The following is a 17,237-nucleotide window of genomic DNA, read 5'->3' as shown; positions in this document are numbered from 1 at the left end:
TTTTAGGTATGAACAGTCATTGTCTTTACTGTAACTTTTGATCCATTTAATGCATAATTGATGAGTAAAAAGGTATTATTTTCTTTAAAAAAAAACATTAAAGTTGTAAAATGTATTCCAGCCTTAAGACTGCAGTTGTCATGCTGTATACTAGTTGCTTGCAAGCAGTGTAGACATAGCAATAGAAAGATGTGTCTGTCTTTCTTTCTTTCTTTCTTTCTTTCTTTTCTTCTTTTTTTTGCGCCATCCAGTCTTAAGTTATTCTCTTGGTTCTTGATTCCCAATCATAATTAATTTTCTGTGTGGAAAGTTATTGATTAAGTTGTATATATAAAAAAAAAAAAAACAGTATTCCTTTGATTCTTGAAAAAGAGAGATTCACAGATTTATATTATATTAAAGTATTTGATTATTAGATCCATAAATGCTTTTTTGCAGTTTCGGGGTTGGTAGTTAATCTTTTTCCTCCTCTTGCAGTACCGTGTGGAATCAATGATGTTAAGGATTGCGAAGCCATTGAATTACATCCCAGTGACACCGAGCACACAGCAGCGCGCCCAGCAAAGGGCCCCGCAGTGCATCCCACTGGTCATGGAGCCAGAGTCGCGTTTCTATAGCAACTCGGTCATTGTGTTAGATTTCCAGTCACTGTATCCATCCATCATCATTGCCTACAATTACTGTTACTCCACCTGCCTTGGCCATGTCGAGAACCTCGGAACGTAAGCATGCTTTTGGATTTAGAGTAAAACTACATTAGACCTAGTGTGTATTAATGCAGCATTTCCATATATCTGCAGTATCTGTTGTGTGGTTCATAAATGTTGATCTCTTCCACTGTCTCTCAGGTGCGATGAGTTCAGGTTTGGTTGTACATCCCTCAGAGTCCCTCCTGACCTCCTATACCAGCTCAGAAATGACATCACCATTTCTCCCAATGGTGTCGCATTTGTTAAGGTAGTTCTGAGATTACACCACCGTTAAACCTTTTCTTTTAAATACTGAATGATCCTCACGAGATGAGCCATTTAAATTGAGTAGTTGAAAGGGAATACTAGCTTGCTACTTTCTGTATGATTTGTACTGTATACTGTACTGCTTATTATCTTTGAATAATAGTATGTGAAACAGGATTTCCAAAATTGCCACTGGATTGGCTTTTCAGAAACTGTCACTGGTTGATGGATACGAGAGCGCAATGCACAAAGTTAACCAACATTTTCTAATGGCTTATTGCTGTTATAAAACAGTAGCGACTAAAATATGATAAAAGATACCAGGGTGTAAGGAATAATTAGAATATTGTGAATAATAATCACTATATACAATTCTGCTTTTGGTTACCATGCATCATAAAGGTCATTCTATGAGCAGAGATTGATATAATATACAACAGATGTGCAGTCACAGCCGCATCATTTCATCCAGCCCGATTTTAGAGCAAGAACTGTCGATTTTCTAGTAACATTTATTTGTAATATTTCTTACAATGCCAGTGTCAAAGTCGGTTGTGCTCACGGTTTGTGTGTGCTCAGTCATCAGTGCGGAGGGGTGTACTTCCACGGATGCTGGAGGAGATTTTGAAGACCAGGATCATGGTGAAGCAGTCCATGAAGGCGTACAAGAACGACAAAGCTCTGTTGCGCCTGCTGGATGCCAGGCAGCTCGGCCTCAAACTCATTGCTAATGTCACTTTCGGTTACACTGCTGCCAACTTCTCGGGACGAATGCCCAGCGTTGAGGTACATGCTGTAACCTGGCATTTAAAATCAGTGGTTCTCCACCCAAAAATGAGTTACATGTCTAATGTGATTACAGATCAGATAGGAAAAACAATGCTAGATGCAAAGAATGAATTGCAGCTAACCAAATAGTCCTTAAGCCTATTTATTTTGCTATCGAAATGATTATCACCTTTTAAAAGGATTTTTTGATTAAAAGTTGGTTTTGTGCAGTAAAATTTTGGTTGCTGAAACCATCGGAATTCAAGAGTATATTACAGACTGAACACTCAAACTGAATTCTCTTAGCAGCCGTTGTCTTAAATTAGCATATTTTTAGGCCTATGTGGTTAATATTATTACACAATGTTTGATTTGGTTTTAAACCAATTTTGGTACTGTATTAACTTGATGTCTAATATAAAATCTGGCTCCTGAAGTAAAGCCACCGATTTAAATAACATTTTAGATTGTATTAAAATTGTGCATGCAACATTGCTCCATAACAAATAAAAAAGACTGAAAAGGCCACATGCCCAAAATTAAACAGGATGTGTTTTGAGATTACTATTTTGCCAAAGAAACCAGAGAAAATGTCTTTCTCCTCGTACTCCAGGTAGGCGACAGCATTGTGCACAAGGCCCGAGAGACTCTGGAGAGAGCCATAAAGATGGTCAATGACACCAAGAAGTGGGGAGCGCGTGTGGTCTATGGAGATACAGACAGGTAGAGAAATAAAACTGGATGCATTAGTTCATTTCGATGAAGATGTGACCTCACCTACAATGTTGCTGACCAAGTGGTGGTGTTATTTTTTGTAATTAGTCCATTGCCTCCAATTTGACTCATTCAGTCTGATGTGCAGACCGTTTTCATACACTCTTGGGCAAAAAATAAATAAATAGGGCCTAGCCAAAAATGGCAAATTTTTTTGTTGTATTTTAATGGTTCATGAGTATATAAAAAAAAGCCTGATGGACTTGTTCTCAAGCCACTACTTGATTGTCTTTGCAGTTTGGGCAGAGCATTGTCTTGTTGAAAAATAACATCTGATCATTCCTCTTTAGATAACCTTTCATTTGTGGGAAGCAAGCCATTCTGCAATATATTCTCCTGTGCTTCAAAGCATTAAATGACTGTATCACAGGGAAGCATCTCACCAACACCAGCAGCTCAAAGGGCTCCGCACACATGACACTCTTCCTCCAGCCTCACTGTGCTAGAGATGCATTTAGTAGTATACTTCTCAAGACAATTAAAACCTTAGTGTTTAGCCATTTTAGGCTTGGCCCATTTTTATTTAATTATTTATTCTTTTTTTTTTTTGCCCAAAAGTGTACATGATATCATATTACCAGGTTAACTGGCCAATCATAGTGCTGTGGAGGCACTGCCTCCCTCTAAAACTTTATCAATTGTCGGATGCTGCTCTCTGATTGATTGATAAACTCCCTGCCCTGCCTGATTCGTGAGAGTGTTGTTTGTGTTAAAACTAAAGTAAAAATAACTCATAAAATTGCATACAATATTAACATCAGCATCAAAATGTTCTCATTGACTGTTCCATTGTGCAGTAGTTCTTCAGTGTCATTCAGTGTGAACAGGCAAATTGCTTGTCTGTGGACATTAGTTTTGTGCTTGCTTGGTAAACCGTTGTATGCTGTCTCTGATACAAGTCTCTTTCTCTTTTAGTATGTTTGTGTTGTTGAAAGGAGCAACTAAGGAACAGGCATTTAAGATTGGTAATGAAATTGCCGAGGCTGTCACTGCCACCAACCCTAAACCCATCAAATTGAAATTTGAGAAGGTTTGTGAAGTGCTTTATTATTGGTCTGTCTAAAAGTATACTCTGTGAGAGTCACATGATTGTTTATTGTGCTTTTTAATTTTGTCTGTCTGCATTCCTGTGTGTTTGTGCAGGTGTACCTCCCATGCGTTTTACAGACGAAGAAGCGTTACGTTGGATACATGTATGAGAGTTTGGATCAGAAAAACCCAGTGTTTGATGCCAAAGGCATTGAAACTGTGCGTCGTGATGGCTGCCCCGCTGTTGCCAAGGTAACTAGCATTCCTCAATTTTTCTTTTCTTTTTGCCTACTCGCTGGATAATGTCACTGCTCCACCTGTCAGTCACACTGCAGTTGTAATGGGAAGCTGAGTTTGGTAAAAAAAAAGTTAAATTCTGAGAAAATGGAAAAATATCTATATTATTCGCTATTCAGTAATATTATTATTATTATTATGAAAAATAACCTTACACACAATTGTTATTTAATAAAACAATACATCAAAACATGTAGACCAGGCAGCACTGAGTAGTCACACAGAATGTATTTTTGCATTTTAAAACATTATACAGCGCACAACTGAATATGAGGGTGATATATTTAAACGTCCACTATGAAGGATTTTCCCAAACAAATAAAGTGTTGACTCGTATAAAAATGATCCATCTCAATCAATACTCATGATCCACTAGCCGTGTGTGGTGATGTTTGTGTCTGCAGAGACATTGCTTTTATTTTTCTATTGCTGTGCTCGGGACGTTTGTGGTTCTGCAGCCTTTGTCCAGTGAGTGTCAGCTGTGTCTGTGTCTGAAGCTCCGCTGAGTGGCTGTGTCTCGACAAAAACAATCCGCTAATGTTGCTTTTGCCTTAATGACTGTACTTTATTTGTACACTACTTTATGCCTTAATGACTTAATAAAACGTTTTTGGGATGACATCATGACACGTAATAATTTTTATTAGTGATCTAGACTGAAGATGGCTAAACTCGCTCGCAAATTACAGCCAGTCTTCATTTGCACACACAAATATGTACATTTATGCATGACAAACATAATATTAAAAATTACATTTATGCATGACAAACATAATATTAAAATAAATATTTGCAGAACACCTCATCCCTCCTCTTTCCCCGGGCAGTGCTCTTGAGTTTTTGTTATGTGTCTGCAGGTTGGACTGTGCTGATTTGAATGTGATTTGAGTGTTGTTGTTTTTTTTATCACTACTTTTTACGTTTTTATGTGAAAATTATTGACAAAAAATTAAAAAAGCCTTGCCCAAACATTTGTCAGTAAACATTTTTTGAATGGATTAACACTGGGTCACACATTTTCTCAATTATGATAAAACAATAATCCAAAATCTTAAATATTTATTGTTTTGTCACAATACATTTTCTTTATCCTAAAATGTTTTTTTTTTGTGTTATATATTATTTAAATTTAGATATTTATATACATTAATAAAATAAAAATAAAAATAATATATATATATATATATTATGTGTGTGTGTGTGTGTGTGTGTGTGTGTGTGTATGTTTTATTCCTCCATGTTCTGGAATTCTCCTTGTGTTTGTCTATAAAACCTTCAATTTTTTTTTAGGACACAATATACCTTTTTTTTCTAGAAAAAACATCTTTCAGGGACATAATCTTGCTGGAGCTGGACTGAAAAATCAATTCCTACCTTGAACACGCTGTCCTATGATATTATTATTGTTTACATGCACTTGAAAAACTTGATTTGAGATGGACTAAAGCAATAATACGTCATGAAAACATTTTTCCAACAAAAATCTAATCATTTGTTTTTTTCTGTGAAATCTTTTATCCACATGTACAGTATACACATTAATCGCACTACAAATGGACTTTGTGTTGTGTGAAAACAGAGATGACATGCAGCGAACACAACACAGCTATTCACACAGTCTGTATCAGTTTTAGATTACGCATTTACGCATCGTGACATGCCTGTATATTCACTCCACAAAAACCTCTTGATGCTAGATTGTAACTGCACATGTACATGTACTTATTGCCTGGTTGCTTCAGATGCATTGGCCGTGGGATTCTCGAGTGTCAGTTGAAGGGGTTTCATTAAGTTTTGTTTTGTTAGATCCTGGAGCGATCTCTGAAGCTGCTTTTTGAGTCGCGTGACATCAGCCAGGTGAAGCAGTACGTGCAGCGGCAGTGTGTGAAGGTGCTGGAGGCCAAAGCCAGCATGCAGGACCTCATCTTTGCCAAAGAATACCGCGGCAGCGGGTCGTACCGGCCAGGGGCCTGTGTCCCTGCTCTGGAACTGACCAGGTGAGCGAGTGTAGATCTGTGTGTGGAAATGGACATGGTCACTGCCAAATACGGATGACTGAGATGTCAACAGATGTTTACTGGTCACTGAAAACAATGATAGCACTACTGTTTATTATTAAAGGAATAGTGGTTATTTTTTCCATATTTATCCTTTTAGCCATTTTGTACTTAAGGGTTAATAACCAAAGCTTGGGAAATTTCCCAAAATATGAGGTACATGTGAACCTTTACATCTTTAGTGGTTTTACTCACTGACTGTGTTGCAATTGTTATATTATAGGCGATAAAATAAGGCAGTTTGCATTTTGGATCATAACTTTGGAACCACTAAGGGCTGGAAACAAAATTATTCCCCCCGCAAGCTCATTTAATTTCAATTTTTACAATTCTTTTGCCAATTTTGTTTTTTTTACCTACTTTTTTTAACTGATCTTAATGAACAGAATGAACATCACACTGTATGATCTGTGTAGTATTTCTGCATTCCAGTATTACACTTCTAATTTCTACCAAAATATGACATGATTTATTTATTGGTTTTAGTTTGTTCTACAAAACATTTCACATTAGAGTTTAAATACACCAAATGCATGGTTTAAAAGGTTAGAGTGCTACAAGCATTTTAGAAATAAATGACAAAAAAAAATGAAGAGGGCCTTAAGATAAATGATATTCACATTCATTTGAAAATGTCCTGTGACTTCCTTTGACGTGATTCATCTAAATATAAATGTTAAATATGAGTCCACATATACACTCATTATGATTGAACCTTAACCTTCAGTGAAGATTTAAAATGACTCCTGTAAAAACTACATCATAAAACCGCTAATCATCCACATGTGCCATTGGTGCTTGGACCTTGACGATTGCCGCTAAAGTGTAATTTTAAAGTTTTAATTTAAAATATAATTTTTACTTCACAATTGTAAAATTACAATATGTAATATTTAAGGTCTAGGTAATTCATGGGAAATGCCGACTCTTGAAAACGGGCACATTACAATTCATATACATTTAATAATTATATATTTAAAATTAACCGGCATAATCATGCCAATAATTCACAGTTTAGTGGACGTGATGTCACGCTTTGAGGGCTAGTGTGGAAAATAGTGATAAAAGTGGTGGAAATTGATTCATCCCAGTGACTTTTGAATGAGTTCACAAAAAAAAATATTGTTCAGATTGCGCTGATTTGAACCAAAATTCAACAAGCCTTATTCTTTATTAGAAGTTGCATGTCTACAAGTCTAAACTAAGAATTTCTCACAAATCTAATAAAAAAGTAAATCTCAACAGAAAAATAATCTATACAAAAAAGACGATAATGGTTTAAAAAACATTTCAGTAACATCTGTCATTGTAATGTATTGTCAGTGTCATTGTCACTTTGACACATTTATAATTCATCTATTCTGTCCTTGTTGTGAAAAAGATTGACTCGTGGACATTTCCTTTACGTAGAGTCAGTCAGCAGATCCACATTCATGAAACTTGTTTTTGTTTTTCTGTTATGAACTAATAAATACTGACAAGTCCAGTGAAGGGGCATACTTGTTCTGCTCACGAGTGCTGTTGGGACTTTGGCTATAGTTGGTCTTTAAATGCAAGACAAATCTACGCAGGCTTCACCCACAAAACAGATTCACATGTGCATGAAAGGTACATACTTGGCAAATATTGGTGCTATCAATAGCAAATATTGGTTTAGCTGTGGTGATCATGCTAATGAGCTCTCTAATGCTGCACCTTCCCGTTTACGGCACACTTTAGTTTCGTTGGACTGATGACATTACCCTACACTACTCACTACCACTACATGCAGACCTCTCAGGACTCGCTTTATTTTCTGCATGCGTGCTGCAAGACTATTATTGTGCTAGACTAAGGCTGTCGCTTAGCAACACATCCATTAACAGATGTTGAAATTAGATTTGAGGTATGGTTTAGGGGAATTTTATCTTTGTTGAAAATGCCGCTCCTTGTTCTGAATCCAGGCTGAATCGAAATGCATTAAAATGCCCCACATGTTGCTGTATAAACCTTTTTTGTGTGCTCTTTTCTGTCTGTCTTAGGCGTATGATGGCACATGATCGGCGGTTGGAGCCGCGTGTGGGTCAGCGTGTGCCGTATGTCATTGTGTACGGGACGCCGGGAGTGCCGCTCATACAGCTGGTTCGGCGTCCTGTAGAGGTACTGCAGGACCCCAGCCTGCGCCTCAACGCCACCTACTACATCACCAAGCAGATCTTGCCACCACTTGCACGAATTTTTAACCTGATTGGAGTAGATGTGTTCATCTGGTACCACGAGTTGCCGAGGGTTAGTTACGTCATTTTGTCTTTTAGCAAATGCAGAATATAAATGATCAAGCTTGAGACTGAAACATTGTTCAGCTTTAATGGGTGTATCTACTAGTTCTTGTACTTTTCGGTTGCTCTTTGTCTGTTCTGTAGCTATTTGAGATCTAAATGATACTGACTTATACTAGCTGTTATTGATATAAAGGCACCATCTGGTGGTGGGATAGAAGACGTTAGATTTTTTTTACATATTAAAATACTTTCACCTATCCCAGTTTCATATGCAGAGACAACTGTAAGTTGAGTGACACACTGAGTGTCTGGTTCTCAAACATTGTTCTGTTTAAGTATCCAGACCAGCTCGACAAAGCAACATCAGTTAAAACACATTTATTGAGTTTTAACATCAAAAAATTGCATGCTTCACCTTTTAAGAAAAAGACATTTCCAAAAAAAACCGTCATTTGTTGGTGTTTTCATTGCACAGGTACAGAAGGCCTGGAGCTCTGCGGGGGGTGGAGGAGGAGATGAGGGCACAAGAAAGGGCACCATCTCTCAGTACTTTACAACACTGCATTGCCCAGTTTGTGATGAGCTGACACAGCTGGGAGTGTGTGAGCGATGCCGAGCCGAACCGCAGCGCGTTGCGGTTCACCTACACCAAGACCTGCGGCTTTGGGAAAGCCAGCAAGACCAGCTCCTAAAGGTCAGAGGTCATGCTGGTTTGTCTTAGAATGCCATAGTTTGTTCACTGACCTGTTCTGATCTGATTATCTGGCTTTACACAGCTTCCGGGAGTGAGCTACTGTATGGGTCTGTGTCTTAAGGCCTGCTTGAAAACCCGTTTCAGATTGATAAAATGAATACATTTTTGATTTTGAACTAATCACTAAGAACTTTTACACAAACTATATATATAAGCAGATGTTCTGCTATGTTGTCCATGTTATGTTAGTGTACTAATCTATATTTAGTACTTTTTGATTAAGAAAATTTGACCACCAAGACTTTTTAGATATTTTTTTTATACCACAGTATCTGCATGTAAGCTAAATATTTGTTTTTCGGGCACGTAAAAACAAAGTTAATGTTACTAATTAATGTACAGGTCATTAAGGTCTACATCTCTTTTTGCAATCAGTTTCTCTTAATTATAAAAAGCAAATGCCGGTCAAAAGATCAAAATAGTAGCGATTAATGTAATGTTCGGTTTTTCTGACTAATGGATAGTCAGTTCGCTTTTAAGCTAAGAAAAAAGAAGAGTTGGGTTTGTGAAATGATTTGTTTGGTGTGTCACTTACACAAACACATTCCGTATTCTTCAAAATGAATAAAAACGCACAGGGTAATACAAACACAGAATACTATTTAAACCTGCAAAATTTTACTAAAGTACTTTAATAATTTACTCTCACTTTATTTACCAGTGTCTGCTGACCTTCAGTGATCAAATGTAACCATGCAAATGACTTTAATTGTTTTCTGATTGGTGAATTGGCAGAGCTGAATGGTCTTGTCCTTTTGTTGCGAGACCTGGAATGGCGGTGCAGAGTGGAGAAAGGTGTTTGTGTTGTACTCTCTGTACAGGCATGCCATTTCCTTCAGTCTGACTTATTTTCTTTAGCTTTTGGTGTGGAAGACCACTTTTTGCAACACATTTGATGTATGAAAGGACCTTAAGCTGCAATGAGGACCAAATTTGGTCAAAAGTGTCTAGCTATGTGAGACTACGGTCACATGCTTCATGTTTGTCATATATCAATCTTTTGTTGTTTTCTGTTGTGATTTGATTGACAGGTATGTAGAAGTTGCAGTGGCAGTGCAGAGCGTCAGGTGCCATGTGTCTCATTGGACTGCCCTGTACTCTACAAGCTGTCTCGTGTCAGTCGACATCTTTCCCGAGGACCATACCTTCGCCAGCTGCTGGAGCAGTTCTGAGAGTCCTCTTTCATTTTACTCTGGTGCTATTAACACTGTGCCATTCAGCACAATTTCTATGTGTCATTGTTTGAAAAGGTGCTTTTTTCCCCTACGTGACCTTTGAGAGATTCCATCTAATACTGTTTGACTGCATTGTAGGGGGACTGAAGAGGCCTTAAATACAGAAAAGAGGAAGATGATTTTGATGCACTGTGTTTGAATTTGCTTCATGGTTGTTGTCAGAGTGTTAAATAATTTGGTACATTTCTGCAGATTGACAGGCCAAACATTTACAGCATAATCCTCTCTAAACTGAACCTCGTACTGTAGCAGTTTGTAAATCAAGGAGATTCAGTACTGGCTGTAACTTGACTGCAATTATTCCCCCCCCCCCCCCCCCCCCTGTAAAGTGTCTTGTAAATAAGTCTGGCATATGATGATCCAAAATTCTGTCTGTAAGCACTGATGAAAAAAAAGAAAGAAACTAAAATATTGGAGGGTTTTTTATGCCCTGCTTATGCCTGTCCATTCTCTACAGAGGCAAGTCTGAGGAAAAGCAAGTCAGTATCAGCCTTAACTTGGACTTCGGCAATATGGTTAATAATTTATATTGTCTGTGTGCACAATTGTATTCTTTTTTTTTTGTCCTTTTAAAAAACTTTTCTAATGCTTTCTCTATTCTGAACCAGACATTGTTACCTACCTATGTAAAAACTCAAGAGCTTTCAGAGCTCTGTATCCTGTTTTTGTAAACTTGTAAAAACTTAAGGTGCTTTGTTTTTAAAGAACATTTGTGGGTGGAGATTTAATATTGATATAATAAAAGTTGATGTATTTAACAAATGCTTGTTTCTATTTAAATGGGTCCTTTGGTTTTTACATCACTACTGTAATTCACAAATATTTATGCGGTGTAGGATTTCTACCACATATTGGTTATTAACAGAGCAATAAAAATGTAATACAGATCGATTCATTTCTATGAAATAAAAATGTTAGATTTGTTTTGATGAAAAATTGTGAAATTGCATCAACATGTCCAACCCAGAAGTGACTTGTCTGTCTACACTGAAAGCAAAACTAAATTAAATTCACACAATTTAAGCCATAATGTGCTAAATAATTAGTAATTACCAAGCAATCCATATGATTGAATAGAAATTGTTTGTTAACATAAAAGGAGGACTTTCAAGAAAGACTTCAGCATCAAAATATTACTATTAATGAAACTTTATACATCCAATCTAACCATACAATACAAAAACAAGTCTTAATCTTTTCACAGTTCTTAAGACCAGTGTATTGTGCTGGTTACAATTTACAAAACCTTCGATTCGAGGTAAATCAATCAACAACAAATGAGGAGAGATATAGAAGTCCCAATATCTTAATATACATTGGTGTCCAATAATAAGGCTGATCGTCATTGACAGGACAATTCTCAGTTAATGTCTAAAACGCCAATTAAACTGCTATCAGATAATCCTGTACAGTGGTGAGTCGGAAAAGATTTGGTGTTGCCATAAGTAACGTCAAACATGCAACTGGCATTTAGAAAGTGCAAATCAACTGGCTAGTGTGATCTTTTCACCAAAGAAAAAAATGCTTCAGGTTGACGTGGAGTGCAGGATTTAGCTTCTCGGTTCTTCTCAGAGTTCTTTGACGCAGTGCAATATATCAGTCTTTCTTCTCCCTGTTGAGGGACAATAAGAGTTTGCGTCTGGGAGAGTCTGTGGAAAAAGATGGAGTGTTAGACAGAGGTTGGGCCAGGGTTGTGGTGTCTTTTGAGGGTGCTGACAATGGAGAGGCCACTGAGTGGGCAGCAAGCGCACTGGCTGCAACATCAGGTGGCACCGAGGCTTTGGAAGGAGAGCTCAACAGGCTGGCGTCGTCCATCTCTATCACCTCAAAGTCTGCATCATTCCACTGGTCAGCTTCACTTTCATTTTCTTGCTCCTCTTCCTCCACGTTTTCCAGCAGCGCTTGGCGGTACTCACTGTCATCCGCATCCTTGGTGCGTCTCCCTGATGTTTTCCGTAAGGTGGCGTCCCCTCCTGGGGATGCTAGTTTATACAAGACCGGGAACAGGATAGAAGTGAAGGTGGATGTGCAAAGTGCCAGGTACATCAGCAACGGCTGATTCTGCACCTTCCCCAGTAAGAAGCCCAACAGAGCTGGCAAAACCATTTCTCCAAGAGCTGCGCCCACCACAAACACTGAAGCTGAGCGGCCCGTCACAGTCGTGTACTGCTCAACCCATGCAATCCCGCTGGGAAAGGTGGTAGACATGGAGATACCATAGAGGCCAGTGCAGGTCCAGAGCATTGGAACATTTTTGTTAAAAAGACACAGCAGGAGCGAGGAAACTGTGGTGCCCACTAGACTCATCAGGATCAGGGTGACTGGGCGCAGGCAAGTTGCAAAGAATATGGCCAGACCACGACCAGCTGCAAACGTTCCCCAGAACAGTGAGTTCAGTCCCGCTGCATGAGCCGATTCCATATGAACATAGTCCTTGCTATAGGTAAATATAAAGGAACCGTACGCCACCTCGCTTCCAACATAGAAGAAGAAGAACACGGACAGCAGGAATATTAGTATGTTGTGACGTTTGGAAAACAGCTGCTTCCCTGAGGGTGTCTTTGCCCTATTTGAGTTGGGGGAACTGCAGCAGTACAGGATAAAAAATAAGAATGACACAAGTAAAACAAAAGCACCAATCACGACGTAGGCCCACATGGATGATAAAGAAATGCCGATTGGCAGGGAGGATTGCACGATGGTCTTAGATGCGTGGCCAGACGCCAGAGGGGTGTTAAGCGAGTCATTGTGGGAATGGTGGCCAAACAGCAGCTTGGCTATGATCGGGGAGGCAAAGGCTCCAGCAGCGAAGCTAAAGTGCAGAGCCTGCAGATGAGGCCCAGCCTGCTCTCCCCATGTGTTCAGTATGAGAACATTACCACCTGTTGACAACCAGAAACTCAGAGTTACAGTAGAAGCTATACAGGTCTTTTCAGGGTTCGTGCAGATACTGTAAAATGAAATTCAAGGACTTTTCAAGCACTGCTTTTTTGGTTTTCAAGGACTTCAATAAGAGATCTCACTTATCAAACAATATCTTTATTATCTTTCAAATTCTAAAAAAGGTAAATATAGATGAACAAAAATAAACCAATGAAACAAAATGGTACAAATAAAGTGCAGCAGACGCGATGACTGTGGTAACTTTAACCATTGAAAGGATTACTATGACAAAGATATCGCTTTCCTTATTCAAACCGATTTTTTCTTCCATGAATATATGATTGACCAAAAAAATTAAAGCTGTATCATATTCTTGGATATTTATGAGCAATATCACACTCATAGCCATGTGAAATGGCTCTCTCTCTATATCAGATGGGCTGCAGTGTTCATTTTGTGTGAAAAGATTGCTTTATCGATAAAATTAAACACTAATTTCACATATATTGTCTTTCAATAATGCAAGCGCTTTTCAAGTGCCTTTTCATAAATATGGCTGTTTTCCAGGACTTAAATTTCTAAAAGTCTAATTCAAGTACTTTGAGCATTTTAAGCATCTTGTACGAACCCTGTTTTTTATATTGAGTGTCACCTAAAATTCACATTGTTATGTCCCTTAATGCTGGTATTATATACTATAACACGGTGTAGACCAGGAGCATGCTTACCTGTATCTAAAATTCCCATTGAAACCCCCACACCGGACATAAAAACAGTGAGCAGCCAATCTTTTTTACAGAAGGGAGTGCCAGACATCCCAAACGCCGTGATTAACATTGAGAAGCCTGCAGACAATAACCAAACGTGAGCAATGAATCACAAAGGGAATCATATCATCACATATCCACAAAAAATATAATTAAATACAAAATAAAGGGGAGAACATACTCCAGTGTACTACTGACAAATGTCCTTTAACTGCCATGAATTTTCAAAAACATTTCAGTCAAATAAATATGCAACTCTGTGGGGTCCTACCACAAAACATACACCATGAGACATGGTCCCACCAACTATCATTGAACTCATGCGTGATAGTTGGTAGCAGAGTGACAGGGAATTATTCTGGGCAATTTAGCTCGCTTTTCTGTAGCCTTTCTCTTATTTTGCCCTTTCTGTGCTTTCCCCTTTCTCTTTTTGCATAATTTTAATAAATAGTTCTGCTCTATAAATCTTTGCATCAGATCACTGAAACCTATCAAAGGTTACTCAAATCTAAACACATTAGCTTCATCAGGTGATTACCCAGAGTCCATATCTTTAACTGTTAGACCAACTCCCATAATAATTAAACACACATTTTTATAAGTAAATAATTTACTAAAGTTAAATAAATAAAAAGCTTCTTTCATTTAACACATTGTCTTTTTCTCTGTGGGGTTAATGGGCCTTACCAGAAAGCAGATAGGGATTCACACAGTCAAAAAGGATCCCTCCTATCAGGGAGCCTCCAATGTATCCTGATGCACGACTCACAAATATATAGGATAAGGAACTCATGTTCTTGTTGACATTGGTAGCCAGGTCTTCAAAGGTAGGGCCCAATACAGCGATGGCCATTCCCTATAAATATACCATATAAACAAATGCAGAAATATAAAAATATAGAAGATAATTTATGTGAAGCACATTTCAACATGTGCACATAAAATGGATTGTTATCTTACAGTAACAAGGTACAGTAATGACTTAAAATGGTAATTTTATATTCACATACCAGTATTTTCATGGTACTTCAAACAATTCCAAGATATTATTGTATTGGTAAAAATAGTAAAAAAAATAAAATGTACTTTGTGTGAATGCATACAATATGATGTTTAAAAACTATGACTGTCATGTAAACCTGTCATGTTACACCACTGCAAACTTGAAACTTGTCAAGACATTTTCCCTTATGAAAATTATCCTGTTTCATGACAATACAGTAGACGAACAGGGAATTACCATAACAATGACTTGAACATCTAATTATTCACAGTTATTTTTTTCATTCAGTTGTTTTTTTTAAACAGCCACAGAACACCTTCAGACATAAAATAACAGGAAATAGGACATTAAAATCACAGGGTGCAAAGCCCTATGTGTTCATATGATCGTTTTCTCTTTCCCACATGCAAGCTGAACATTACAGACCCACCAGTCCGAGAAACGATGCGCAAAGCGAAAGGCTGACCAGCCATCGCCAGCATGTCCCAGTATTGCTCTGGCTCCGTCCGGGTCGAATTACATCAACCTGGTCGGAGTCCGGGTTCATGACCCCTTTACCCCCCTTCAGCGCACTTCTCAGCCCCTCCTTAATGTCTTTACGCTTGTCGAAAAGCGTGTCCTCCTCCTGCTCGTCGTGGTCAATGTCCTCTTCCATCCTGGCAAACCGAACGTGTTTCTTCTTCGGCGCTGCTTCAGCAGGTGTCATGGCAGCACGAGCTCGCGCTGTGGTGTACGTGTACGTAATCGTCAACGCTGCGCTGAAGCGTTTCGTGGGTTTATGGCCGACCTAAAATGACCCACATTTGAGCTATTCGCAACTATCAACGTACTGTAATAATAGTTTTATTTTAGAAAAAAACACACCAGTAAAACTGAACACAAAATTGGCGTCGATCATTAGGTCAGCAGAAACTCCGCGTGATTATACACAGTACATTTCAGAGACCAGTTAAGGTTCAAAACTTCCGGATACAATGTGTGGACATGCGCAAAAACGCAGACCAACGCCGACGGTCACCAGATTAGTGTACGTCTCTTCTCAGACATTATAAATCCGATGCATGTTCAATTGGCGAAACCAAGCTCTGACTGGGGTAACTCTATAGCCTACACTTCGTATGTTAGTTCCTATGTAACAGAAGACATCATTTATAATTTGTGGTGCCAAGTTGGTTACATGACAAAATAAACCCAAATCATGCAGCCTACAGTAAATAAATCAAAATAAAACATTTTTTAAAATAATGTTGGCATGAAACAGAAATTGTGTTAATCTTTTCTTCCCTGTTGTTGTGACAAATATCCAAGTGAAACAGCTTCTCAGTTGAGAAGAAAATGTATTCATTTTGTCTATCAGGAATTGACTAAATCCTTGTTGTTGTTTGTTAATTGCTGAATTTCGTAATAATAAGGTACACGATAAATCATAGTAAACACTGCAATTCCGTTAAAAAATAAGAATTTAATTCATTTTGATTTAATTGATGACTTTAAATAATAAGTCCCAGAACTGACATTTCTGTAGTGACATTTTCAAAGTTGTGTCCCAAGCAGCATTGCTGGTCAGCAGCATGTTTTGCACGCTGGGACCATTGGGGTGCTGGTTACTGCAGCATGGAAAGAGTGTTAAAATAAAAGGGAGACATTAAGTACGTGTGCAAGACTGTCCCAGGTCTAAAAAAAAAAAAGCAAAACCTCAGAGCACACTAAATCCACTTCAGAATCATGTGGCCCCAAATCGTGAGATGTCGAGAAAATGTAATGTAGCCCAAGTGTTGCACATTGTATTGATGCAGAGAGTCTGCAACTGTTTGTTTTATCACTTAGCCTTTATTTATTGTTAGGCCTATATAATTGATCTATTTTCCCAATTAACATTCTGTATTGTTTCTTTTTTAATACTTAGTACCATAAATATTTAGTAAAAAATCATGCCAATAAAGCTTTGACTCATTGTCTACGCCAGTAGGTGATGATAAATGTGCATCTATTTTTGTGTTATTAGGGAGTCAAAAATCCTTAAATCAAGTTATTTGTTAGAAACACTGAATCGTATACAAATGAAACAATGGACATAAATGAAACAATGTGTTCACTTATAGGGTTATAATCATAGACTGTAAAGGGTTATAATTCATCCACAAAAAAACTGGTTCATTCTTGAATATAAAACACCACTAATTGTCCTATTAATGACTAGCCTAACAATGTTATTTAAATATAACATATATAAAACATATAAATGTTAAATTGCAGTATAGTGTTGTTGTTTCATTTAAGTCAAAGTGATGATGTTTCATTCATCCTATATAGCCTATGTTCCTTCCCCAGATTTATATGACAAATAATAAACTCATGACAAAAGGTCCCATGTTTCCTGGGTTAGGCATAGACTAACTTAAGTCAAGTCCCCTTTATTTATAGCGCTTTTTACAATACAGATCGTTCAAAGC

At 37.9% G+C, this 17,237-nt stretch overlaps 2 protein-coding genes across 2 annotated transcripts in view; one reads left to right on the top strand and one right to left on the bottom strand.

The window, feature by feature from the left end:
• rev3l (REV3 like, DNA directed polymerase zeta catalytic subunit) overlaps nt 1-10,411 on the top strand; it is a 70,533-nt gene extending 60,122 nt beyond the window's left edge. The window contains exons 23-32 of the mRNA XM_056253119.1: nt 478-722; nt 849-957; nt 1,536-1,742; nt 2,338-2,447; nt 3,414-3,528; nt 3,642-3,779; nt 5,631-5,821; nt 7,903-8,149; nt 8,618-8,836; nt 9,928-10,411. Of these exons, the coding sequence (XP_056109094.1) occupies nt 478-722; nt 849-957; nt 1,536-1,742; nt 2,338-2,447; nt 3,414-3,528; nt 3,642-3,779; nt 5,631-5,821; nt 7,903-8,149; nt 8,618-8,836; nt 9,928-10,068 (1,722 nt within the window). The 3' untranslated portion in view covers nt 10,069-10,411. The remainder of the gene's footprint in view (nt 1-477; nt 723-848; nt 958-1,535; nt 1,743-2,337; nt 2,448-3,413; nt 3,529-3,641; nt 3,780-5,630; nt 5,822-7,902; nt 8,150-8,617; nt 8,837-9,927) is intronic.
• A 36-nt stretch (nt 10,412-10,447) lies between these two features.
• mfsd4b (major facilitator superfamily domain containing 4B) lies at nt 10,448-15,694 on the bottom strand. The gene is made up of 4 exons (XM_056253017.1): nt 15,215-15,694; nt 14,469-14,637; nt 13,743-13,859; nt 10,448-13,013 (listed from the first exon to the last, which is right to left on the bottom strand). Exons 1-4 carry the CDS (start codon nt 15,488-15,490, stop codon nt 11,728-11,730), a joined length of 1,848 nt encoding a protein of 615 aa, XP_056108992.1. The 5' UTR covers nt 15,491-15,694; the 3' UTR covers nt 10,448-11,727.
• Between the last annotated feature and the right edge of the window lie 1,543 nt (nt 15,695-17,237).

Source organism: Rhinichthys klamathensis, unplaced genomic scaffold (genome assembly GCF_029890125.1).
Source record: "Rhinichthys klamathensis goyatoka isolate OS25496 unplaced genomic scaffold, OSU_Roscu_1.1 h1tg000001l_1, whole genome shotgun sequence".
In the NCBI taxonomy this organism is placed as follows: Eukaryota; Metazoa; Chordata; class Actinopteri; order Cypriniformes; family Leuciscidae; genus Rhinichthys; species Rhinichthys klamathensis.
This window is presented reverse-complemented; position numbering and strand designations above follow the sequence as displayed.